This window comes from Zonotrichia leucophrys, chromosome 1 (assembly GCF_028769735.1).
Source record: "Zonotrichia leucophrys gambelii isolate GWCS_2022_RI chromosome 1, RI_Zleu_2.0, whole genome shotgun sequence".
NCBI lineage: Eukaryota > Metazoa > Chordata > Aves > Passeriformes > Passerellidae > Zonotrichia > Zonotrichia leucophrys.
This window is the reverse complement of record NC_088169.1, coordinates 9,280,583-9,307,723: the sequence shown is the minus strand read 5'-3', so window position 1 is coordinate 9,307,723 and position 27,141 is coordinate 9,280,583. Positions and strand designations below refer to the sequence as shown.

The 27,141-nt window shown below is 39.9% G+C and overlaps 2 protein-coding genes across 3 annotated transcripts in view; one reads left to right on the top strand and one right to left on the bottom strand.

Annotated features, from left to right (window-relative positions):
• The window catches only part of RPGR (retinitis pigmentosa GTPase regulator), a 54,644-nt gene extending 38,391 nt beyond the window's left edge, over positions 1-16,253 (bottom strand). For both annotated transcript variants that reach the window (XM_064706714.1, XM_064706722.1), the window contains exons 1-6: positions 16,197-16,253; positions 13,800-13,925; positions 7,196-7,288; positions 4,565-4,627; positions 2,881-3,039; positions 1,257-1,406 (exon numbers count right to left, since the gene is read on the bottom strand). In XM_064706714.1, coding sequence (XP_064562784.1) covers positions 1,257-1,406; positions 2,881-3,039; positions 4,565-4,627; positions 7,196-7,288; positions 13,800-13,925; positions 16,197-16,236 — 631 coding nt within the window. In that variant the 5' untranslated portion in view covers positions 16,237-16,253. The remainder of the gene's footprint in view (positions 1-1,256; positions 1,407-2,880; positions 3,040-4,564; positions 4,628-7,195; positions 7,289-13,799; positions 13,926-16,196) is intronic.
• A 2,966-nt stretch (positions 16,254-19,219) lies between these two features.
• OTC (ornithine transcarbamylase) overlaps positions 19,220-27,141 on the top strand; it is a 30,825-nt gene continuing 22,903 nt past the window's right edge. The window contains exons 1-3 of the mRNA XM_064709440.1: positions 19,220-19,296; positions 23,138-23,276; positions 23,851-23,932. Coding sequence (XP_064565510.1) covers positions 19,220-19,296; positions 23,138-23,276; positions 23,851-23,932 — 298 coding nt within the window. The remainder of the gene's footprint in view (positions 19,297-23,137; positions 23,277-23,850; positions 23,933-27,141) is intronic.

Genomic DNA, 27,141 nt, shown 5'->3' with positions numbered 1-27,141 from the left:
ATTTTTCTTAGCCAGATACAAGACTAAGCCTTTTTTTCTTATCCCCTTCCATCAAAAGTTTCCACTTCCTTAGGGCACTTGGCACACACTGTTCTCTCTTTACTCTCAGATGTTTTTCCTCAACCCTTCTACTAATAAGAACTTTTGTGACATCCTGCTGCACTCCTGAACCCTCAGCTCTTGGCTCAAAGGCAGAGATGCACACATTACTACTACAACCTTGAAGCAAGCATCTTTTTATTCCACCATTTATTCTGAGTCCAGGAAGCTGTGTTTTTCCTAACAGATGCTGAGGTCCTGATCAGTCCCAGACACTTAATTCATTTACTGCAATAAAGTATTTGTAATAAAAAATTGCACACTACCAGCCTAACACCTAATTAATATTTGTCCACGGTAGCAAGCTCTCATTCTGTTAACAGCATGTTCTCAGAGAGCAATAAAGATATTGTATGTGGAAAAGTAACATTTATCAAGTAATCTGGGAAAGGTATCTGATGGAATAGCTCCTGGGTACCCATTAAAAGCTTTACAATCAAAACTATCGATCCTTTGAAATCTTTAATTACTCTAAGGGGACCAAACAGTAAAGTTTAATAATGTAAATCTATATGGCTGAGAGGAATTCATAGCTGCTCATACATAATGCCATCAATACTGGCTGATCATTCATCCATACTGGCATTATTAAAAGGTGAGTGGAATCTTCACTTTGGAAACCAACGGAGAGCTGGGAAGAGAGAGGTGGAAAGCAATAGGGAGGTGGTTTGGTTTGGAGATCAGACAACAGCTCACTGCAGCATTGCTTCTCCTCTATCACATACTGCCAGTTTAAATGATTTCAAAACTTACATTTAAGACCAAAAAACAAACTTGGACAACAATCTTTTACTTCTAACAGGATTAATTTTTCCTCATAAAATAGCATCTCAGTTCAATATTGGTATTTCTAGAGAAGATAAAGTTGATTATTTGAGCACCAAAACAAGAAAAAACTCAAAAAAAGTTGGATTTTTGAAACCATGGTTTTAATCCACAATATAAGAAATAACCTTTATGAAAACAAACTGTAATAAGATATTTCATTCTTTCTAATACACTTTTACACAACAATGTGCAAATGCAGAAAATTGTCTGCAAGTTTTTTCTCTACATAGGAGGCTTATAGTTTTTAACAACTATAGGGTATCAAGTTTCAAACAACTATTTGAAAACCACTGTCTTGTCTCCATGAACCTTTATTCCCATTCTCTTACCTGTAATCAAGGCAGAATGATAATATCCACAGGATACAAAGGAAACAGGTTTTCCAATATCCACTTTGCAGGGGACACAGACAGAGGCTTCACTGGCCAGGCCAATCTGCCCCTCTGAATTATCACCCCACACAAAGAGCTGCCCATCCTCTACAATGAAGATACAGATAGTTAATAGATTTAAAACAAAAATTAATAAAAAGTTAATCCATTTATTGAAGAGTATTTCAGAAACTCTCCATATGATACCAGTGAATGTCATGATCTCAAGGATATAAATGATAATTTAGCTCAATGCAAAAAGGAATTGGAAATAGGAGGGATTTTCCTAAGCTTTTCAAAAGTGACCCAGAACACTTACACATAACCAACATTAGGCCATAAAGACCAACAGAAAAAATACTGTGTAAAAAACATTCCTTCAGATAGAGGAAGACTGAGTGAGACAATTCAGTTGCCAGAGGTCAGTATGAAAATATTACAGTGAATTTAAGGCATCTTCTCATTCCTAGGTGTAAGTCACCCCTTTCTCATTCTTCCAAACTTATTCTCTGTTCTGACTTTTGTAGGCATCCCACTTATTCATGCTTTATCTTTCAGTTCCCCTCACAGGTGGTTATATTGACCAGCTTCATTTTGCCCTCCTTAAACTACAACAGTAGATGTTCCAGGTTTATTAAGACCAGCTTCTATTGAAACAAAGACCAATGGCAATAGTAAAAGAAAAAAAAAAAAAAAAAAGGCAGTGAACAACATGAAAAGTCTGTAGATTCTTCTAGAAGAGATAAAATCTTATAAAGTCTTCTCTATGTATGTATGTGTATTTCTTATTGGTGGTAAATAAGTTGTGAATAAAAAGTACCACCTACAGTACTACTGAGGTAGTGTTAGGAGTTAAAATAATTCAAAATTGTCCCAAAAATCAAAAAAACTCAGGAAAATATCAGCAATTGGCATAAAAAACCCCAAAAACCAAACAAGCAGGCTAGCATCTCTCTCAAGTTCTGAAATTAAAGCCTCAATAACTTACCCTGAACAGGTACAGAAAAAACTGCTTTACAGCACGACATGAAAAATTGCATTATAGGGTAATAAAGGACCACCCATCCACTGACTGGAAGTATTGTAACTGTGTGGATTTCAGCATGTTGTGATATATAATTGGTATAATTCTGCCACCTGAGAAACAGGTGAGAGGCTTAGCCTCTCCCAGAATTAGTAAGGAAAGACACAGCAGTGCAGCCTGAACCAATGGACTGCAATAGCTGCAGTAACAGATGGAATTAAAGATACTTAGTCTTCATAGGATTCATGTTTTGCTGCTGCTTTCCCTGGAAATAAACTGAAGACTTTTTTTCCATTTTGAGGGTATTCATACCACTCGTCCTCTGTAAGTATTTCTACTAAACCTTCACAAAAACTCTAAGAGGTTATTGAGACACACACCCCTTACCAAACTGTTAAAATAGGAAATTGACTGACAAAAAATGACTGTGGCTACCAAGGAAAGAAGACAGAGAGGATAGAAAATGCACCCACATATACAGACAGAACGCTGGATTAAGTGTCTTCCTGGAACCAGGCTGGACACATATAAATAGATTTTATTAGCATTGGTTCTCACCAGTTACTGCTGCTGAGGTGTATGACCCAGCTGATAGTTGCTTGATCTTGTGCTGATTGGTGAAAAATCTAATTAAATGGAATGTGGTCCTTTCCTCTGTGTCACCTAATCCCAACTGGCCTTCACTGTTACCTCCAGCAGCATAGACATTTCCTTTTTCTGCATACAGAAAAGCACACGTAATACAGAGAAAGAAGAAAGCAGAACAAGTGATTTAATTTTCAATGGAAAAAACATCACAAAAACATTAGGCTCTATTGCCCTAAAACACCCTCCAGCTGAAATTAGCAGTTTCTGTTGCAGCTAGCAATGTTTTCCTGCACACACTTGGAGCAGAACTTCCTAAAGACCTTACTGCATTTCTTACTATTCTGGAGACTGATATAAAAGTAAATGCGATTGAAAGTTCTGCCAGAGCTCTGAGAAAATGACTACCAGTAGCCCTAGCAACCAGAAGCAGCTCCTTCCACAAATAATGTATACTTTGAGATAAAGTAGGAGGAAAAGGGTGCATGATGACACATAGAAGAAAAACTGAAGCTGTATTAGTACGTAAATTAAACAAATTAATATCTTGATAGTTTTGAGTATTGTGAATGAAATATATTTCTACTCAGTTTTTTTATTAGAAATATTTTACTTATTTTAATATTTAAATAACTTCAAATTTAATTAACCAGGTGGTTTTTCTAGAATCTTGAATTTAACACTGATGACAGATATCTTCAACTTTAGAGAACTTTGAGATTTATACTTTTAATTTTAGTATGTTTCACATCTAAAGTGCTCACCTGTAAAGAAACAGATATATCCTATTATTAACAGAAACCCAGACAGAAATGTGATAAATAATCTGACATATAATGGCCACAAATTACCTAGCCAGTGTGTACACCAAAGGTGACTAATATTTACCCGGTGTAAACTTGTATACTCAATTGTTATTAATTTGTTCTATTTTATTCTAACAATCTTATTTACAGTGTTCAGGGTCTCCATGTATATAAACCTCCTAATAATCAAACAATCCTCTTTACAACATTGCTGAAAGCTAAAGGATTGCAACCACAGAGATGGCTATTCCATGACATAAATCATAGAAGCATGACAAGAGCCTTCATAAATTCTCTGTATTCTGTGTCTCTACAAATTTATTTTTAAGTTCATATTTACAGTTTATTTATTTATAGCTTAATAAAGCAACTTGTCTTGAAAAAGCAGACTATGGTGTGTAACCAAAAATGCAGGAAAATGTGAAGACTTGAAAACATTCAGTTCTATTATATTTATTCAAATATGTAACTTCAAACTGATAAAGACTATTTATCAAAGGTAAATTTGAGTACAGATGTATATCAAAATAACAACATATTATTACAGGGCTTAAAGAAAATATTCATAATTGTTAACCACACCTCATATGCCAGCAAGAAATTTTTCCATATGTCTATTACTAGGAAACTACTATCTAACATTAGTTAATAGATGCATTTGCTCAGAATGAATTTCAAAATTCTAAAAAATTCTGAATTCTAAGAATTGGATGTCAAACTCCTGAGTTCTAGAAGACCTTTTTTTTTTTCTTTCTTCAACACTTCTACAAATCTACATCTTCCTAATGTAGATTTGCATGAAAGCAAAGGAAGAAATGCATCTTGAATATGTATGAAATAAGGTTACATACCTGTGTAAACTAAGGTGTGGTTTCTTCCACAAACAGCAAGTTTTGGTTTTTCTGGTTTTAAAGCTAAGAATTAAAACCGAAGAGGAGGGGATGTTATAAACAAACTGATAGCTGGTTCAACAACATGTTCTGTGCTCTAGAGGGAGCTCTGATCTCTTCTTTTCACATTTTTACGAACAGAATTATTACAAAATTCATTGCACATTTGAATCTAGCACATGACTTATCAAATCAGTATTCCCCTGAGATAAGAAAATAGGTCAAACCTTAAAAACTTAAAACACTCAAGTTAACTTGATGATGGTTACTTCACCCCAGTGAAGTCTCTGGAATTTGCCATTCATGGGATATGCCTCAAATAATATATTAAGTAGCAGGATGAAATTAATGATTTAAGCTGTCTTCAGTTTTCATTAACAGGGCCATTGTTAGTTCCCCCCTAGACTTTTCCCAGTATTGTAAATCTTTGAAACCACCCTGTTCCTTTGTGTCACCATCCCTACCCGCCTTTGTTGTGCTCCCATCCCTTTTCTGCTGTGCTCTGATCACTTCCTGATCCCTGATCTCAACTGCCAGGGGCAGCCCTACCTGGCCCAGTGCCTGCATTTTTTGCCTGTGTCATCCTGTCTCCATTTCAGCTGAGTCTCATTTTAGCACCAATGAGAGTGCCATGGCATGTACTTCTCTGCAGTCTGGTCACTTTGAAAGACTGGGAATGGATGTGAGGGGAGTCAGGAGTTATTTTGGTGGGAAAGAGAGAAAAATACAGGGGCTCCTCTTCTCCTATGAGAAGTGTCCTCCATTTCAGAAGTAGAGAGGAAAAATGTCTCCCTGACTTTTCCATCCTTGCTTCAGTTACTATTTATTGTCAACAAATTATCTTTTCTCAGTCATGTCCATGTCCCCTATACAATGCTCTAAACCAGGATTATTTTTACATAATAAATATTTAATTCCTTTTCCATTGCATTAGTCCATAACAAAACCAACAACAATCATCCCTTTCACAAACCCTTTTTCAGCCCTTCCAGATCAGCTTTCATCAGCTCTTTAACATCCAGATTAAGGTGCTTTCTACCAAGTCACCAGACAAATCTATCAATTTAAGCATGAACTGCCCCTGCTCTGTCGCACAGACACAAACTTAATTTGTCCAAATTCAGGTTCCTGCTTCTATCCAACACCTACCACTACCATCAGGGTGGAACCATAACATTTCCAATGGTAGTTTCTTCCTACAATCTTTATGTCCCAACGCTCTTCAACTTTAGACATGATCTTAATCAGCTCTTCAGAAGCCTGTGCACCCTAAACTTCCTCCTACTTAGGCTAACCAATTGTATATTATGAAACATGCTATATTTACAATGTTGCTGGTGATTTTTCATAACCAATGTCATTAATCTCTAACCAAGTCCCAGAAAATTTTTTTTTTCAGAAACATGCAGACATGAGCATTTGGCTCCAAGCAGAAAATTAAAGGTATCTTTGCAACCCCATTCCCAAAGCCAAGTGATGACCAAAGATAATGAGAAAACCTCCAGGAATCCCTCCTGCTGTCTACTGCCAAGAGAAAAAAGACACCCCTCTTGTGACTTTTTTCAATGGATGCCAGGTCTGGTTTGAATTGTTGTCAATTTCTCTTCATCTTTTATTCTCTATTGCAATTCAACAGCAAACCCAAAACTTGAAACCAAATATACTTAAGCCAAGGTAGGAATCAATCTCTCACATGGCTGACAGAAGATGTGTACCTGATAGTAGCTGCATTCTCAATCTGAAGAGAGATGGAGGCAGCAGCAAATAAAGGACAGTAGAATAAACTAAATCAGGAAGAACAGAATTTGAACAAGCAGGATAATTTGTTTTTAACAATAAGCTAACAGATCGATCCGCCGGCAGAAAGAGTGAAGATAAACATTTAATAGTGAAAAGAAATGTGCTAATGGGATAGATCTGACTTGACATAAGTAAAGGGATAAGGAAAAGTATTGACTCAGCTTTGTTTGACAAGATAAAAACAGCTAGGAAAGATCAAAAAGATCACAGTGCAATGAAAACATATTTTCCAACACGTGAAAGAATACAGGAATTTATTTTACTGCCTCATAAAAATGTATTAACATTTATGTCCCCTGGGGCATTTCTCATACTTGTTAAAAATGTAACAGTACTTGTGAAAAGTTTCTGATAGATTTTTTTAATTTACAAAGTTGCTAAGAAAATAGTGACACAGAGGTTACACAATGCTGTTGGAACTATGGCTTCAAACACATCGACCATGCAGAGACCAAGCATCTGATTATAGTCTGCAGTAAAAAATGAAGATGTGGTTTGAGAGAACAGGCAAGTACAACATAAAGTCAGAGCCCTCAAAAATGACAGGATTCTATGTATCTGAAGTAATCCTCAGATGCAAAAGGACTCAGAATCTGAAGTAATGGAAAATCAATAAGGGATCCTTTAGACCTACCTTCCTAATCTTGTGCACTAATGTGCACATGTGATGAAAAATAACAAAGAATCAGTTATTTTGGAATTGCATCCTATGAAGTACCTTTTCACAAGTTTTTGTTTTTTTTTTCAAAAAGACAAAAAAAAAAAAAAAGAAAAAAGAAAAACCCCACAAACCTTTAACACAGGTTGGTTTGCTGACAGTGCTCTTTGATCCCAGTCCTAACTGGCCCCAGTCATTACTGCCGAACATGTAGAGTTTGCCTTTCCCTGAAAAAAATCACAGACAGAATCCACACAGGGGTTTGAATATCTCATTCCAGCCAAGATGGTCATTCACTCACAATGAACTTATTACTTCCTTTCTAATGTAAGGTTCAAGTTTAGGCAATTCAGTACATAAGTGTAAACAATAATTAATATCTTTGTGATTTTACAGTTCAAAAATAGTAATTGCATTGTTTAAGTAAGAAATCCCCAGCCAGAAGAAGAAACATCTTCATCTTTAATTACAGCACAGATGAAGTGCTCTTCAGAAAACATGATGTACTTTTGGGCAGACCCTGCAGTCCAGAAACCCCAGTATCTATAAAATAATATATAATGCCTTATAAAATAACAGCACATCTAACTGAGCACCCACATCTTTTACTCCAAAGACACGAATGAATAATGCAGCTAGTTGATAAATACAAGTACAGATTTGTAATATTTAACTTCTTTGATTGTTTAGGGTGGGATATTTCTTTTACTGCTAAATGTTTTTAAATTATTTGCAAATATGCATTTCTATCAAATGTAGTTTCTGATAAATTTTCACAAACTGTATTTATTTGCTATTTTGCATATAAAGACAGAATGTGTAAAGCCACCACACAGAGAGTTTTGTAAACCTAAATGCAGACATTAGTTACAAATGTTCAGCAGGGACAATGCTAGAATCACCTTTCAGAAGTTCCTAAATTCCTATGATGTGTCATTGGACTTGCATGTTTGACCACTGCAAACAAACTGTTACCATTCTGAACAATCAGTGTTTTTTTTCTGTGGATGGTATATAAACAGATGAGAATTTTGTCATCTGGGATGAAAATTAGCGAAAACTGACTACTGACAATACCTTAAAATGAACTCATTTAATTTCATGTTTTTAAATTATCACACCTTGTAAAGTTGTAAAGTTCCCTGGAACTGGAAAATAAAACCCTTGTTCCAACAGAAATCTTTGCAAAACAACAGAAACTGATTTATCAAAAAAACTCACAACAAAACAACATCCACTCCCCAAACTCCCACCCTTTCACAACAAATAAAAGGAGTTTTTTACTTCTGAAGGTGTGCAGAGCTTTGTGCATTAGACTCCATCAGAATGTCACCCTAGACAGAAATTTGGTCATACAGCTCGTCACCCTCATCATCTACAATTACCACAACCACAATCCACAATTGCAATTCCATATAATTAATGCCAAAATCATATGGCTGTTCCCAGTGAAGGTTCTGATTGTGATTTACAGAAACTTTGAAACATGATATTGCAATGTTTTAAACATTACCAAAAATCCCATTCTAATAAAAATATCCATTCATTTTCTTAAATATAACCACATACTTAAAGAGAAAAAAAACACACCAGTGTTTATCTGTAACTAGTATCTAAAATCCTGATTGTTGGATTTTACAATTCTTGGCACGTGGGACTATGTGTCAATATTATGTCTTTCCAAGAAAGCTGGAAGGGAAGAAAGACAGAGGTCAAATTCATGCTCACAGTGTTCTACTAACAGGATTTATATCTCCATCCTAATTTTGATAATGCAATCATGTCAAACACATGCAGAGCTGTCCCTGACAGCAAACACACCTTAAACAGAAAGGATTTTTATCAGCAAATGACATCTATCCTATATTGGTAAGGCTTTCTTGTATCCTTGCTTTACACTTTCCAACTGCTTTCCTAAGACAGCAGTGCTTTTGTGGGAGTATGATGCCAAGCTGCCCTAATTCAATTTAAGCACATTCTCTTTTATCCATGCAAAATTCAAACAAGGTCATGCTTTTCATCCTATAATCTGCTGGGTTTTATATCTTTAAATTCTTAGGCATTGCTTTGTAAGTCAAGGAGCTTAATAGATGAGAGGAATTTTTCCACATTCTTTTATAACTGACTGACAGCCTTTTGTAATTTCAGGTTTCCTAGGAGTATAACAGAAAATAAGAAATCTGGAAAGCAGTTAATTTAGAAAGAGAATGAGAATTAATAGGCACTACAGAGGAACCTAAACAAATGCTCGTAATGAACAAACGTTTCAAAGTCTGTACAGCAAATCAAGTTTCAGAAGAGACATGACTCAATCTAAGCTGGCCAAGAAATCCAACATAATTTTGCAAGCAAAAGGCACAATTATCATAACTGCATACTGAGATATCCCAGCCATCACACAGATGCACTGAATCCAACAGCAGACAAATAGGCAAGAATCAAATTTCAAAATTTTGTAAACTCAGATTACTCTTGTTTTTTTTGCTTCTACTTTGGTGCCACCATCCAGAGTGTGGCCACCTGCCAGGTGGAATGGCTGGCACAAGAGAGAGTAAGACAAGGACTCTGGGCAGGAGGGAAACAACAGGATGCAATGAAAAGGCCTACTCAGACTGTTTTGGTGATAAAAACACACTTCCAACAGCAGCCTCCACCTTTATCCTGATGCAAAACTGAAGTATTTCTCCCAAGCATGTGCTCCCTGGCAGGTACACCAGCAGATGTTTCACCAGCAGCAATTCAGGGCTACCAAGGCTACCATGCTACTTCCATGTGTAGCAACAGAGGTTTTGTGGGACATTTCAGTAAGATTGTCTCCCCCCTCATTTCTCATGAACAGTTGCTATCACAACTTGTGATTCCTGCAAGCCCATCAGTCATGTGCACTTGGTTCACGAAGTGCTTTTAAAGGCAATCATTGGGCAGATGGGAAATATCAGCTGGAATCCCATATGCTTTGTCATAGCAAGCAGCCTAATACCCTAATCACCTATGTTTAAATGTATGTTTTACATATTCCCCCCCTTTCTTTTTAAATTATATGGGTGTGGGAGAGAAATAAGATGGGGAGGCAATGTACAGGCCTTGAATATTTACTACAAGATCCTTCTGAGAAACTGTATCTGAATAAAGCATAAAAGGCAGTATTTTGTACAGAGTAGCAAATGCCAAGGAACCACGACTATTTTTAAAATTATTTTTATTTGAGCTATTTAGTGAATAAATTATGTTAACAGTTGATTTAAAACTCATCTAGAAGTCAAATAAATACCAGGAAAATAAGAATGGCATCAGTTTTGTTAGGCAAGTCATGATATTTTCAGAAACTTTATTTAGCAACAAGCACAGTCATGCTTAGGACATTTGGCATCACACAAGCAAAACCAGCACAGAACATTGCTTGTTCACATACATCAACACAAATGTGTACTAATCTTTCTCATCCTCCCCTTGCAGTTGATGCAAAAAATATTGTGCCATGTTCTGATGACCTACTGGTAAGCAGAAAGAATAGAGAAAAACTGGTGACAAAACACCTGGAGGGTTTCCAAGATCTCTGTTGAGTGCTAAATGCCTTACAAAACCTGAAATTATGTATGCTATCTTCTTGTGGTTCCATATGCACCTTTCACTCCCACTTTTGCAACTGATACTTCTTTCTTTCCTTCTGCTTTCTTGTGTTGGGGGCTTCAATTCTCTCCAGGGCACTGAGTTCAGAAAAGGCAACTTCATTCATCAGCACTTTCCCCCTTGTGAACAGGATCAGTCTCTGATCAAATGTGGTTAAGCGGCCTAGGATACTCTAATCAAGGCAAATAAACAGTAAGATAGCTGTTAAGTTTGAGGGTTTTGTAGGAAATAAAATTTAATACACAGGCATTGGAATGAGGTCTTAAAAGTATGCATATTCATACTTCTTCACACCAGCTCCCATGAGGATGAATTAATTGCTTTCCAAAGCCTGCAGTTATAGAAGATGCAGGGGACAAGTATTCTTGGGCCAAAAAACACAGAAATGAGGCAAGAACCATTATGAAACATGTTACAAGTGATGGTGGAATATATATTGCTCATCACTGCATTAAAGACCTAAAGAAGATCACTGCTTAAAAAAATTCCTGCTTGGACATTTTAATCAAGGTTATGCCAATGGTAGACAGCAAAAGAATAAAGAAACACAAATTTCAATCCTAAACTTCCTTCCTGGAGAAGAAAACATTTCAACTAGCTCAGTAAGCCAACTCAAAGTCAGCAAGTAACTATCACTGGTCCCTTCAATTCCAACATGCAGCTAAAGCATGTAAATAAAATTTTGGACTCTTAACTCCTGACTTAGAAATGTAAAGGATGGAGTGTTTTATATTTCTTTCATACTTGTCTTTACAAAAGTCATATGGGAATATTGATGCTGGATTAGATGAAAGAAGTATTTGAAAGGTTCTGAATATTTTGTTTGAATGCTAAATATCAGTTCTTGTACATTTTCTTCATTAGTATTCAGTCAAGATTTAATGCTAGTTGTAGCCATCTCTCCTGCCCAAGTCCAGCATTAAGGAAGGATTTGTATCAGTTTGGGTGACTGTTTTATTTAGGATTGTTGAGCCCCGTTAACTGTAAAATTGGTATACTTCTCAATTTTAATCTACCTCATATTCCTACTGTCCTGTACAAATTTACCTCCCACTCCCTCTTTCAAGGTGTGGGAAAAAAAAGGAAGGGGGAAACTTTGGGACCTGCAACTAAAGACTGAAGGTAAAATGAAGCATGCATTAACACACACCTGCTTGAGATATTTTTCCTTCCTTGGTGATGTTTGCCTTTTATCTCTTCCATGTCAGGTTCAGCTGAAGAAGCTCCTGGTCTCCCTTCTCAGTAAACTCATTATCAGCATGAGCTTCTGGACCATTTATTCCAGCTGTTACTGCAGCTCAGGGTCATTCCCAAGGGCTGTATCATCCAATTCCACCTAACTGCAGAAATGTGAGGTGCACATGGGCATGCACTGGTGTGAAGAACAAATGAGGGAGAAGAGCTTTTTCCTTCCTTCTTCACTTTTTTTGTATGACTCTTGCAGTTTCTCTACCTTTGCTTGTTGTTGATCCACACTTCACTCTCACTTTTGCCTTTACTTTACAATGACCCAGAAAACCTTTTGCTACCAAAAATTTCTTTTTCTCATGCTTCTACAGTTCCTTGAGGGCAAAAGCTTTGAGGAAATAAAGATCTGATCATCTAGAAGCCTCCCTGGTGATGTACCTGCCCACTACAACAGCTAGGGCCAGCTACAAGCTGCATATACTAAAGTAATGGAGAGAAGGAGAAATTATACAGAAATGGTGCTGCATGAAAATCTCTGCAAGATGACTTCTTCAAAAGCTTTATCTAAGTGGTCACTATTACAGTGATGTGGGCATTAGGGGATTGTTGCTGACTGGGGTTAACAGTGCTGAACCAGGCATTTAAATTTAATGGTTTAAATTTAAATTTACTGGTTTAAACACAGAACTATACCTGTGTTATTTCAAACTGGGTGTGGGCATATAAAAGTATATGTAAAAAGGAAATGCAAAAGGAAAATGCCACAGTGCCCCAGGTAACATCCAGATTAATTCAATGCAACAGGTAATTTAATATTATTGGTTCAATCCAAGAAGAAGTGCAAAGCTTTGTTCAAAATAAACTATTAATGTATAACTCATCTGCCGTGAAGTTAGGCTTGAAAAATTCATCATGTAATTTCACCTCAGGGTGTTCTGCAGCCCATGAAATCTATAGTCTTTTTTATCTTGCCTGGAATAGTTCTTTCTAAAAATTCAGCATCTTCAATGTTGCTTGTGAACATTGCAAGAAACCCTCAGGAAATTATTTAATACACAACAACCAATTGGAAATTGATGAGCAATAACTACATTCCAATTTTAAAAGTCCTGAAAAAACACATATATTTTTTTCAACAACAAAGTCTTATTATCTGTCAGCAGTTGATTGTCAATACAACCATCACACATGCTCATCCACAGAAGAGTAGTTCCTTCCATGTAAAATAAAATGAACAAATTCTTTAAAGAGTATTGTTTCCATCATTTCAAATAAAAGAAAAAACCATTAATGATGCTCCCTCTATTACACCAGAGTTTCTTTGAACACTTTTTCCATTTATTTCTGATTTTTGCAGGATTTTCTTAAGTCCTTTATTGAGTTGCTCTTTCAAGGGCTGTTCTCATTTGACAGGTAACAGTAATTCCAAGCTTAATTTGAGAGATACAATTATTGTTTCAAGGAGATTTCTAGAGAACTTGTGGTGGTCAGCAGTTACTGTTACTTCCATGATACAATATATGTAACATAGTAAACATTGTCAGACTCACCAGAAACATTCACCCTGAATTAAGTTATGTTTAGTTTAAATCCTATTATATACTCAGTTGTTACAAACTTCCTCCAGACATCTCTTGGGCAAGTCCTGTGAAAACCTTGGTTTTCACCAAGGTTTAGACCAAAGATTGGGAAAAATTTCTCCATGGAACAGGATGCCCAGGGAAGTGGCTGAGTCCCCATCCCTGGAGGTGTTTATAGATGTATAGATGTGTTTATCTATAGATGTATAGATGTGGCACTTGGGGACATGGTTTGGTGGTGAACTTGGCAGTGCTGGGTTAATGGTTGGGCTTGATAATCTTAAAGGTCTCTTCCAACCTAAACAATTCTGATTCTATATCCTCCATTTCCAATACTGACCTGTAATAATAGCTGTATGTTCATCTCCACAGGATATAAGTACAGGCTTGTCATTTTTGAACCAGAACTTGCTAGGAATATCTTCTGCAAATTTGCTTTTCCCAAATGTGAAAACAGCACCTGACTCTGAAACACAAAATGATGTCAGTTTTAGTGAAAGCAAATTTTACCTCACATATTTTGAAGTAGATATGCTGTATCAATTCAGTGGCACATCTTATTTTCTTATCTTTCTCTTCTTCCTTCTCTCAGCCTTCAAAACATGGGTTGGCAAAACTCTCATTTCACCCAAACAGGAGGAGGAACTTTCCTGTGTGAGTGGCAGAGCACTGGAACAGGCTGCCCAGAGAAGCTGTGGAGTGTCCAGCTCTGGAGATACTCAAAACCTGTCTGGAGGTGATCCTGTGCAACCTCCTCTGCCTGAACCTGCCTTAGCAAGGGGGTTGGACCAGATGGTCTCCAGAGATTTCTTCCAAGTCCAGCCATTCTGTGATTCAGTGGCAAGACCATGATCTAAAAAGTCCAAACAAAACCACCCCAAAATAAAGTCCAAGCAGCTCTTCAGGCTTTGTAGTTTGCCTGGTTTCTTCAATTCTTCACGCTCTCAAATGTGTTAGCAACATAGTTGCTAAAACAAAGAATGGTAACTATTTGTTCAGCTTTTGGTTAGGCATGTGGTTTGGCAGAAAATGCCAATCCTACAGAAAAATACATGAATTTACAAGTTAAATAATTTGTCAAAACCCTTGCAGACAATGGCAGCTCAGATATAAAAGCTCAATTAGACTTCCAATTTTAAAATGTCAAAGCCTGTGCTAGAGATGTTTTTAAAAACAAAACCAAGAATAAACCTTTTCCTTGTAAATTTTGTTAGCATGTAACACATTAGGAAATACACACAATAACAGTAGACTGTTTCTGAAAATTACATTGAGACAACATAGTGCTTTAAATTTTAATGAAAACAATCTCATCAACAATATGCACCCCAGCTCCAAAACCTAAAAGTTCTTTCTTAAACTGTATATTTGATTTGCATTTAGAATAATTATTTAATGCAAAAGCTTCCCCTATTTCTAAAGATGTTATGTTATACAACAGATAGAGCAGACATGTACAAATTGCACTTATTGCCTCACAAGATGTGCTTTTAACTTTCACTTGCTCAACAAGCTTTGTATAGACAAACTAAAGCCTTTTTAAAGGAGAAGTTGAGTTTTTTCCTTATTTTACCTGGACACACCTATAACTACAGACAAGCTAAACAGCATCTGAAATCTCTGTTTGAAGTTTTCATGTCCAGCCAGACAGCCATGCACTTCTGAACTTTCTTAGCAATCTCTTCAGCAGGTAGAGAGCTCTCTGGTTCATTTCTTTTCCCTTCAGAAGGGTTAACATGAAAACATTTTATATTCTTTATTCAATGCATACAAAAAGCTGATACATTTTCCAATGCCTTTTGTATCTCGTTCATTTGAGTAAGCCACGACATCTCATGAGTGAACACAACTACTGTGCCCTATTCTGGGCTCCTCAGTACAAGTGAGACGTGGAGCTCACAAAGTGGGTCCAGGGGAGCAACAATGATGTTTGGGGGACTGGAGCATCTCTCTTATGAGGAAAGGCTGAGGGATTTGGGCCTGTCCAGCCTCGAGAAGAGATTGTTTACAGGGAACCTTAATGTGTATTTATACACACCTAATGTGTATAAATATCTGAGCCCAACGGGTGCCAAGAAGATGCAGCCAGGCTCTCTTCGGTGATGCTGAGCAATAGGACAAGAGGCAATGGGCAGAAACTGATGCTCGGGAAGTTCCATGTGAACAAGAGAAAGAAATTCTTTCCTGTGCAGTGACTGTGCGTGGTGAGGAGTCTTCCTCACTGGATATACCCCAGAAGGGTCTGGACACAATCCCGTGCCATGTGCTGTGGGATGACCCTGTTGGAGCAGGGAGCTGGGACCAGACAAGCCGCGGCGGTCCCTTCCAGCCTGGCCCATTCTGCGCTTCGGCGCTGCCACTGAACCCCATTAACTCGGTAACTTTGGAAACTGAACCCACCAACTCGGTAAATTCAATCCCACAGGACATACACGAGGCGTTTGTTATCCCAGCAACGAGGCAACGATTGAACATTACCCTGGGCCAAACCGCGACACAAACTAACATTAATGCTCCGAATTACCCGCGTCCCCCCGAGTGCCGGCGCTGCCCCCCGGCCCCGCCGCTGTCGGGGCTGCCCCGTCCGAGCTCTGCCGGCAGCGAACGCCTCTCTCCCCAGACACAGCCAGGCACCGGCCCGGCGCGGGGCCCGGAGCCGGGGGAGCCCTGCGGGGTGAGGCGGGCAGGGGCCGGCATAGGCAGACGCACCGTCCCCCCGGGGAGCGGCCGCACTCACCGGGCACGGGCAGCTCGGTCCCCGCGGCGGGAGCGGCCATGGCGGCCGGGAGGAAGCCCCGCCGGGCCGGGGGCGCCGGGGCGCGGGCAGCGCCGCCTGGCGGCCGGCGGGGGCGGCACCGGGCCCGGCCGGGCCCTGAGGGCGGGCGCGGGGAAAGGCCGGGCACAAGGCTATGGTCACGGCATTGCAGGATGGGCTGTGCTGGGAATAGGGAAAGGCCTGACACCGGGCTGTGGGTACGGCATTGCCACTGCATGGGCTGTGCTGGGAATAGGGAAAGGCCTGACACAGGGCTGTGGGCACGGCATTGCAGGTTGGGCTGTGCTGGGCCTGGGACAGGGCTGTGGGCATGGCATTGCCACAGGATGGGCTGTGCTGGGCACAGGAAAAGGCAGGGCACAGGGCTGTGGGCACGGCATAACAGGATCAGCTGCGCTGGAAACAACATCTGGGATCACCAGCCACCTTGGCACCTTGGCACTTATTGCCACATCCAGTCTTTCCTTAAACACCTGCAGGGACGGCGGCTCCAGCACCTCTCTGGGCAGCCGGCAGTGGGGTGGCATTGGGCCCAGCACAGGGCCCTGAGCTCCCAGGGAAAGCTTCTCTATGAAATTGACCCCCAAAGTGCCCAGGCAGTGCCCTGAGGACCCTGGACCTCTTGTTGGCCAGATGGATACCTGTATCAATACCGACGATCTCCCTTTCTCTCTTACCACTTTTTTTAAAATTATTCTTTTATTTCTCTTGCTGCTAGGAGATAAGGAGCTAACTTATACCAATTAACATATATAATTTAGTAATAAAACTTTTTAAGTTGTTTTGGACCCTCTGGCATTTGCTGTTCCTTTTCAACTGCAGGCAACTGTAAATATTGGTTGTCTCCTTCCTCTTAGGTGACACTCATTCACAGGAGCTTCCTATGAAATTGGTCCATGTGGGAATTGGGGTCAGGCAGCCTCTGTACAGGGGTGTGCTGGATTGGCCTTCACTGGACACCAGGTGCCCACCAAGACACTTCATCTCCACCCCTTCTCAGCTGGACAGGGGAGAGAAGACAGGAAGCATAGGTTGAGAGAAGGCAGTTTCCTAAAGCAAAAAAGAAATGTTTCATGCACAAAAGCAAATTTAAAAAACAAGGAATTTTTTCCCTTCTTCCCATCAGCAAGTGATGTCCAGACAATTACCAGGACATAGGATTTGAGCATCTCACCTTTGCTCCAGAAGACACATATTGTAAAATAATGAATGTTCCCCCTTCTGCCTCCCTTCCTTAGCTTTTCTATGTGAGCTGGCATTACATTATATAAAATATCCCTTTGGTTAATTTGGGTCAGCTGTCCTAGCTGTGTCCCCTCCCAAGAGCTTGTCCACCCCCAGCCTACAGATGGATGAGAATTTGGAGGGACAGCATTGGTGCTGTAGCAGCACTGCTCAGCAGTACCCAAAACTCTTGGGGTGGCATCAGCACCTTTCCAGCTGCCAGTGCAGAGCCCAGCACTGGCAGGGCTGCTGTGGCAAAATGCGTCCAGCTCAGCCAGACCCAGTCCAAGGTGTGACCTGACAAAGGCAACAGCAGTGTCCCCTCCCTGGGAGGCTGCAGGTGGCACTGGAGCCCTGGGCACCTTGGCCACATTTGCTTTGTCTGCTGTCTTTTCTCCGGAGCATCACTAATGGCACAAGCTCGATCTCAGGGGCTGGGCTTGAAAGTCATGGGAGTCATTTGCCAGAGGATAACCAAGAGGAAAACTGTGGCCTGACATTTTTCTCTTTCTACTCTTTCTTTCCTTTCTTCCCTCACTACTCATTTCTCTAGGATTTTACTTCTGTTTGACATTTCCCCTGGCAACTGCTGCATTTCTCAAGCATCTCAGGGTTGGTTCAGCATGAGCAAATCCCACCAGGAGCTATCACCCTGCATGATGTTTTCACAGCTGTCTGTCTTTCTCAGGAGTCAAACTTTTCTTCTGTATGTTTTAATTATAAGTTCCTTGAATTGTAATTTCAAGGTATCACCCTCTCTGACAGATATGCCATCACCTTGATTTACCCTAGTGAGTCTCTCTTTACAGGGAGGAAGAAATGAGAAAGTAATGGTCATATTTCAAAACCACTTACAGTGCAGGTGACATAAAATCTTATCTGACAATTATATTTGAAGGTAGAAACTTAAATTAAATCACTTTAGTATTTAGCAACTGACCTACTTCAGATTATACAGCAAGCAGTTTAGCCTAAGGAGGTAGGCAGGCTGCAGTATTATACTTTCTGGGCCCACACTGTTGAACACTACCACAGCATAATTGAGAACTTGGTCCAAAACAAAAAAAAAACCCAAAAAACAATTTCCACACACACACCCCAAAAAAACTAACCAACCAAACAAAAACACCAAAGGGAAAAACCCAAATAAACAACAACAACAAAAAAATCAGAAAAATAAACCACCAAAAAAACCCCAGGAGAATGTAAATTTCTTTAATGCAGACTACTTCATTCTTGTCAGGGCCCCAAAAGCATGAATAAATCTTTATGTCCTGCCCAGTTCCTCAGCCAAGGACCCAGAACCCTCATTTAGGCTCAGCTTAGGTCCAGCAGTCCCTGCCTGGGCTGTGCTAAAGCCCCTATGGCCACAGTCCCATCCCCTGCTCATGCTGATCCTGCAAGTCTTCTTTTGCCTTTTTCCATCAGCACATGCTCCTGTACAAATATTTAACCCCAAATAGCTATGAAATAGTATTGACACAGGTGTGATATGACATGATGAGCCCACACAGAAGAACACAAACTGCGAGTGGTGCAATGGGCCCTGGGAGAAATCTCTGTATCTGTGGGTTTGACCAAAGAAAAGGTTCAGGGTCAGCCCCAGCCTGGCCCAGCCCTGGCTGAGACAGCCAAAACAAGGACCTTGGTTCTTGGCTTTTCCTCATTTGCACAGCAGCACAGCTCACTCTCTGCTTCCTACGCCTTCCTTTCTCATAACTTTATTTGTGGGTTAAGAGAAGTCTTAATGCAGACAGAAGATGCTGTTTAACAGGAGGAATTTCATCAGTATTGCAAAAGTAGCAGGGACCAACAAGCAGCTGCTGCGACAGTTTTGGTGAGCTTATCTTTTAATTTTATCTGGTGTGTGGAGTTTGGCCAGAAACCTGGAGCCAAAAGCAGCAGAATCCTGTGAAGGAGTGTTTTAGAGAAAGGCTCTAGGGGGCTTTTCCCTGCAATTTTAATGTCCTTTTACCTCACCAGCCAGCAAGCTGTGTGACTTCAGGAGATTGGAGTATCATCTGTTTTTAGTGTTTGTGAAGTACCATTAATTTGTTCTGTGGGATTTAGCTGCAAAGTCAGGAAGGAATGTTTATTCTTGAGGTCAGTGTATGCTGAAGGTACAGTAACCAGTATATAACCAGTAAATAATCTGAATAAAGATAATCTATCTGCATTTTGACATATATTGTACCCAGTTTGGGTGGGGAATTCTCTCCTTGAAGCTGCAAGGTGAATCTCTGTCTCATTATTTTGTGTCTGTATATACCCTGGAGGCATGCAGAAAAAGTATGATGTGATGGGGCAGACCTGCCTCTGTGACCTGGCTTTGGGTTCTTTCTGCACCCACATAGCTGTGCCTGCCCCCCCAAATTCAGAAAAGTTCCTGTATGACAGCATTTCACTAAGCTGCTTCTCAGGTTTGTCACATCTCCAAAATCAGGTTAAAATTTTAGAGCTGAAAGTCAATTCCATGTTTTCTCATGGTTTTAGGTCAGCTTCAATAAGAACAGAATTAACACTTGTTACATAACAACTGATTAGTTCTAGAAAACAATATGCATAAATTTCACATTCACAGGAATCCTAATATGCAGTAAGTAATTTTTGTTTATGATTTCTACATGACATCATATGAAGACCAAATATTTTCCAAATTCTATAATATTTTTGCTACAGATTTAGAGCAGTCCTAAAGGCTGGATGTTAATTTTCTTATGAATTTTGGATTTTTACTGCAGCCAGTTGGGAAATTTCTGCAGCTCACAGAGGTGATGGAAAAGCAAGTTTGGAAAACAACTGTAGTAAAGCTGGTTTTCCAAGGAAGTAATCCGATTTGTTAAGTTCTACACACAGCATTTTTATTTTTGGTGTTTTTTTTAACATTATAGCATAACATTGGCATAAACTATCACCACTGTTTGTGGGTATTCCCAGCTAATCACACTGTGTTTGATACTGCAGGATAACCTAATGTCTCTCAGTCTGTGCTAAGAGTCCAAAGTTATGTGTCCCTGCTCAGAAAGGAAGAAGCCAAAACTGCTTGACCTTGCAATTCTGCCTGTTACATTTTAACTTTGGTATGTTGTCTCATGATCCTTCTCTGGAATTAATTTTTCCACTTCTGCCCCTCTTTCACATATGGATAACAGGCAAGGGAGTAAATTTCTTGGAGGTCATAGCAATAAAACAGAATCTTCAAGAGGTCAGGAGCAGATCTGTGGTCCAACTTTCTGCTTGCAGCCTGTCAAACACCATATGGGAGCAGCTATGCCTTTGCTTAGGCACCTCTTGAAAATACTTAAGGATGGTAATTCCAAATCCTCTCCAGCAACAAATTTAAGTGCTTCACTATCTGCCAGTGGAGAAAATAGTGATGAATATTTCTCAGTCCACTTCTCAATCATGCCAGATGGTGAAACAAGAGCAATGAACAGAAGTTGTTGTTTGGCAAGTTGAGATTAGATAATCTCTAAGTCCCTGGAAGGAATTGCAGGCTGAAATGAGAAAAACAAGGAGCAGCCCCAAAGCTGTTCTTGAAATAAGAAGAGTAGGAAGCAGCAAGAAATTGCATAGATTTTAAAGCAGGGGAAGTTTGGCTTTTTTCCCCACAAACAAGTTAAAAAAGCAAGTCCCTGTTCTGAAAATGTAAAGTAATTAAAGAAGTCCCAGTTATAAAACTATTTTCCTTTAGAATATGTACAGTGAAAATTAAAGTAAATCCCATGATTATAAACTGCTGCTATTAAAACTCTTGATATATAAGAGTGGATTTCAGTAGCTTATCTTGGTGGGCTGTTTTTCATGGTGTGGTAGAAACTACCTGATCCATGAAAGACCCTACACTTGCTCCCATTTTCTTCCTCCCTCTGTTTTGAGCTGTGTGATTGAAAATGTCCAGCAGACAAACATTTCCCATCTGCTCTGAGAGCCCAAGGCTTTGGGACCTTGTCACTGCACCTGCACAGCTCCCTTGGGAGGCACAGCAGAAACAGCACCCCAGGAACCTCAGTAATTCCCCTCTGTGATCCATGGCACACCCTGCAATGGTCTGGAATTCCAGTTTCCAGCAAGGAAAAGATGTTCCTGTCCTCTAAGGCAAAGCTCTGAAAGGACTGAAATCCAAGTGGAGCAAGATCTTACAATGACATTTCACTGCCAGCCTTCATGACTTAACTCAGGGTTGTTTCAGCACATGGACTGGGGAAAAAAATCAGGAGAGGGTTTTTGGCTGGAGCTGCCATGGGTAAAGACAGATAATGCGAAAGGAACAGCAGGCAGTGAAAGGCAGAAGAGAAAGGAGGACACAAAGAACACTAAGCTTAGAAGGTGCCACTCTGAAAATCATATCAGAACCTACTGAAAAGGAATGGGGCAGAAATAAAGAATTTGGAAATCTCTGAAATGGCTTAAACCCAATTGAACAAGAGTCCTGAGGGACAGCCCTCATCCCTGGCCTGCAGTGCACATGGAGCCCCTGCCCACAAGTCCCTGGCTGTGTCCCTCTGCCCAATGCTTTGTGCCCTGCTTAGCCCACTCTCCAAAGCCAGGGCTCTGCACTGTGGGGCTCAGGCTGTTGTGTGGGATTGTGTCCAAAGCCTCATGGGGGTATTTCTGGGCATATTTTCCTAGCTGTGGACTTCAGGGCTTGGCAATTAGCAGGTGCTCCATCTGAGCCTAGTCTCAATGGTGAGCTAAAGGGAAGTATAAAACACAAACACAATTGGAAATAGAAAAGTATTAACTGCACTCAGTCCACTTTTTTGCACTGCTTTGGTCTCCATTTCATTCGATCAGTCTAAAAATTTTGACTTTCAATAAAATACATGTTTAGCTCATATCCTTCAAAACCTTAGCAAGAGCACAGTGTGGGCTGTGTAGTGATAAGGAGGGCTGTAAGTACAGAGCCAAAAAGGGCTGAACTGCCACACCTCCCTGTTAACCTTTAGCCTGTGAAACAGGGGCTTGGACAAGACTTTCATTAAGATGCCTCATTTAATCTAGAGGAAATTTGATCATGTAACTTCTGTGGGTGATTATCAACATCCAATTTCACGTGATTCTGAAGTCCTAAATCTGGATGGAGGCCAGAATACGCTGAATAAACACCACATGTCCAGAATGTCTCGTGTGGTACAGCAAGGCTGTTTTGTTGGGCTTTTTTACCCTTTTCTCCAATGTAATGAAGAGATTTCATACACATTTTTAGAAATGTCACCTTTTGTGAGAGTGGGATTGGAATGTGGCAAGTGTCTACTCATGCACACAGCAAAAAGGGGGAGAAACAGCACCAAGATCCATTTCTGTTGTTCTGTTCCCAGCTTTGGGGCCTACACATAAGTCATTTTTCCAGGTTCTGAATGGCTTTGTTTGAGAGGCAGCATGCAGTTGCCATATACATTTCAGAAGACAGAAGAAATCACATCTAAAGTACATTTTATAACACAGTTTGAAACATTGTTACAATGGCCATCAATGTAGTGCATAGTGGCATGTGGTGCCTGTCTGACCACATCTGTTAATTATTTAAACTAATTAACAATGTCTGTCAGGATGATCCAGCTGGGTCATGTGAGGGGAGTGGGAGAGATTTCAGGTCCTTGGTCACTGGCTTTAGCACATGTATAATCTAGCATTGAATGGCAAAGAATTATACATTTTCTGCTCTTTTGACACAGGTATGGGACACCAGCTCAAATGAATGTTGATCTGAAAGGTCGGAATCTCCTTACTCTACAGAACTACACAGCTGATGAACTGAAGTATTTGCTGTGGATGGCATCAGATTTGAAACAAAGGATAAAGCACAAAGGAGAGGTAAAATGATTTGTCTGTCATTTAGGTCCCTCAGATGTTGAAATAAATACTGTTCTGAAGGGTATTGTGAAAAAGCCTTTCAGCTGTCATGTCCTAATCAAAATCTCCTGAGGTCTTAAATACTGTAAATCATGTGCTGCAAATCAAAGAACCTTCCTGCAAAGTTCCCAGAGATATTCTTTAAACACTTCAGAGGACTTTGTGAGTGGAAAGGTTAAACAGGTTTGTACAGCAAGCTCCCTGTTGTCAGATAACCCCATCCATCCACACATGCAGCACTAAATGTAGAAAACAAAGACACTTCCCTGCATGGGATTAAATTAGTATCTGAGTTCTCCTTAATACTGGCTCAAATTGAGTGCCAAAATGCAGTTGCTTTTGGGCCTAGAATTACTTCTTTGCCTTTAACCTTTCCACTGCTAGTAAATTTATTGAAGGGCAGGAGAACAAAACAGGTAAAAAACCCCACTTTTGCAACTTTTCTAATGATGAATTAAAACATGCAAGAAGTATTTCATAGTTTAAAGACTATAATGATTATAAAATTGAAATCACTTCATTTTTCATGTTTCAGTATTTGCCTTTGATGCAAGGCAAATCTTTGGCCATGATTTTTGAGAAGAGAAGCACAAGAACAAGATTATCTGCAGAAACAGGTTGGTCTGACTAATGGCACAGTGAGACTTTATGTGAAACTGTATACATTGAGTATGTACTGAAAAACAATGCATGATTTTGCATTTAGCAATTTCTACTCAGGAGACACCTAAACTTTGAAAGCAAAAATAAGAAAAGAATGGTGGCTGTTTGTGTTTCACCTTGCATATTAATTTCACATGACTTTGGTCACTGAAATTTTGACAAATCTTCCAAAACATGGTAGATCAGAAATAAGCATTTCTGGTGTAAGCTCCCAGCTGTACTTGCAAGATGTACATTTCCTAACATCTACTTCAGTAAGCATGAGAAATTTAATTTTTTGAAAGCTCTAATAAATATTTTTCTAATGTAATATGCATTACCATTGTTACATTTCAAAATATGTGCTTAGGCTGGGAATACAGTAATGCCTTGATATAAATTCAGGGGAAAAATTAACATGATTATCTACAGGGGAAGATAACTTGATGGAGACTCAAGGATATTAGCCTAATCATATGAGGCACTGGAACATTTTTCTTTTGGGTTACAGTCCTGAAACACTGAAACATGTACCTATGGTATCTTTATTTACATGGTAATTGTTCTGAATTCAATGACACTGCTGAAATAAATCACTCATCAATCAATCAATCATTCCCAGCAAGAAATAACTCTGAACTGGTGATGCATAAAGGAAGAACTTGCTCTTCTCTCATTTAAGTTGACCCAGCATGCCTCACTTCTCCCTAGTGAAGGAACAGGAAATCTGTTGAGTATTCACATTCTTTACAAGTTGTAAGAGAGAAGGTAAAAAATAATGGAAGGAAGAAGCAGATACATTAATTCCAAGCATTTCTGAATTTGCCTTTGTATTGTCTGGCACAGCCATTTGCCTGCTGATCCTGCTCTTTAAGCAGACACGTTGTTGCTTTCTGTTTTCTCCTGATAATGAAGACTTACTAATGTGTGTTCCCTCTCTGTGAAGACCACCCACCTTTTAATTCCTGAGTTTTTAGTCCAGTTTCTTGTTTCCTGCCATCCTGGTGTATGGCCAGGTAGTGAATTCTCTGGATCTGTTTATCCTTCATTCTTCTGTGTTCTGAGGGAAACACTGCTTAGTCCTTGGCTTTTGAAGGCTTACGGAAGGGGGAAGCTCAGGAAAGTTCAAATGAATTAACTTAAGGATGGGAACTAATGCACATAAATTCATCCAAGGGAGAATTAAGCTCCAGTAAAATTTATTTCTAAGTGAGAGCTTCCACAAGAGAGTTTAATGCAGTTTAGCTTCTGTGCATTAACTTCACACCTTCAGTTAATTGCTCTTAAGTCTGTTAAGCCTAAGACTTTGCTTCAAAGGCAGACTCAAGTTTTTTCTGTCCACAAAAACTCTATACATTTCAGCTGCTTTTTTAACATAAATTATTCCCTCCTTGGAATTTCTAACTCAAAACAAATGTGGAGCCACATGTGTTCCTTTTAGCTAAACAAGATAATTTAATACCCATTTTCTAATGTCTAGTGAAAGTGGACAATTGCAGTGGATTGAAATGTTTATTTATAAAGTTCCCGAGTCATCTCAAATAGCTCTTCCCAAGAGTTGCCCCTTCAATAACTTGAGAGAGGTCACTTGTAGGGCAAGGTCCTGGGGAGGAGATTAATCTAAACAAACCTTGCAACTCTCAGGAACTGCTAAATCAGTGCATTTCATTACAGAGCAGAGACTTGGAAAGCACTGATTACAAAATCTTCCTTGTGCTATGTCTAGGAGTTTGTTGGGACATGCTAACATCATGGAAGAGTTTTCAGAATTCCTGCTGTCCCTATGCCTATAAAGAATGACATTATTGAAAAAAGAAATAAACAGAATAGTTGAAGTTGGAAGTAATCTCTGAAGGTTGTCTGGTCCAATCCCCTGCTCAGGGAGGGTCTTATAGAGCCAGTTGTCCAGGACCATGTCCAGAAGCCTTTTGAATATCTCCAAAGATGAAGATTCCACAATCTTCTGTGGCAACCTATGCCATTGCCCAATCAGCTTTTCAGTAAATAAAATTTGTTATTCAGAAGGATCTCCCCAGTTTGTGCCCATTGCACCATTGAAAAACACCTGGCTCTGTCTTCTTTGCCTCCTCCTTCAGGTGTTTATAAACATGAGCAATATTCCCTCTGAACCCTCTGTTCTCTGGGCTGTGCTGTCCCACCTGTCTCAGCTTTTCTTCTTGCCTCAGTTTGGAAAGACAGGACTCTGTTAAGGAAGGTAGGAGCCTCTCCTGAAATGGAGAATGTAACCCCTCCCCACCCCTCCAAATTGCTATAAATTTTAAATTAAGGGGCTCTCAGGCAAAAAGTATGGGAGCAGGAAATAACAGTTCTTTAATAGGGAAGAAAATAAAAGGATAAAATAAACAGTGCAGTACACTAGAACAATACTGGCAAAGTCAGAACCCAACCTGACACCCTGTGGGTCAGGGTGTTGGTGGCAGTCCCATTGGAATTGTGGCTGCAGCCCTCCTGCAGTGTCAGGGGTGGCTCTGCTGGAGCAGGGATCCTGTAGAAAAGGGTGTAGTCCTCCTCCAAAGATCCAGTGGAAGTAGAGGCAGCTGCTGTTCCTCTGGGATATCCAGTGGAGAAGCCGTGCAGTTATTCCAGAACCTCTGGATTATATCTGGGTAGGAATGCTTGGCTCCTCCCTCTGGACAGAGCATTTCACAATGGGATGTTGTAGATCTTATCAGTCATGCAGTGACATTCAATAGTCTGTTATCAGCAGATGTCCCCTCCCAAGAGAGGAGTGATTGTGATCACTCAGAGAGAGATAAGGCCAACTGCCCACTTGACAAAAGACAACTGCCATATAGATGGTAATAGAAAACATCTTGCATTGCAATCTGGAACACTTCTCACATGAAATATGCTTCAGTCCCTCAGCCATTTCTGTTAGCCTTTGTTAGCATGGACATCCCAACTGTATCCCCTATAACAACATTTCTCATACTGAGGACCCCAAATCCAGACTCTTGAGGTCACCAGTGCTGTATAAAGAGGAAAGATCACCTTCCTCCACCTCCTGGCAGTATTTTTCTGGTGCAGTCCAGGACACCATTCACCACCCTTGCTGGAAAGGTAAACACACTGCTGGATCATGTTCAATTTGCTGTCCACCAGGACCCCCAAGTCCTTTTCTGCCAGGCTGCTCCCCAGGTGGAAGGCCCCCATCACATCCTGG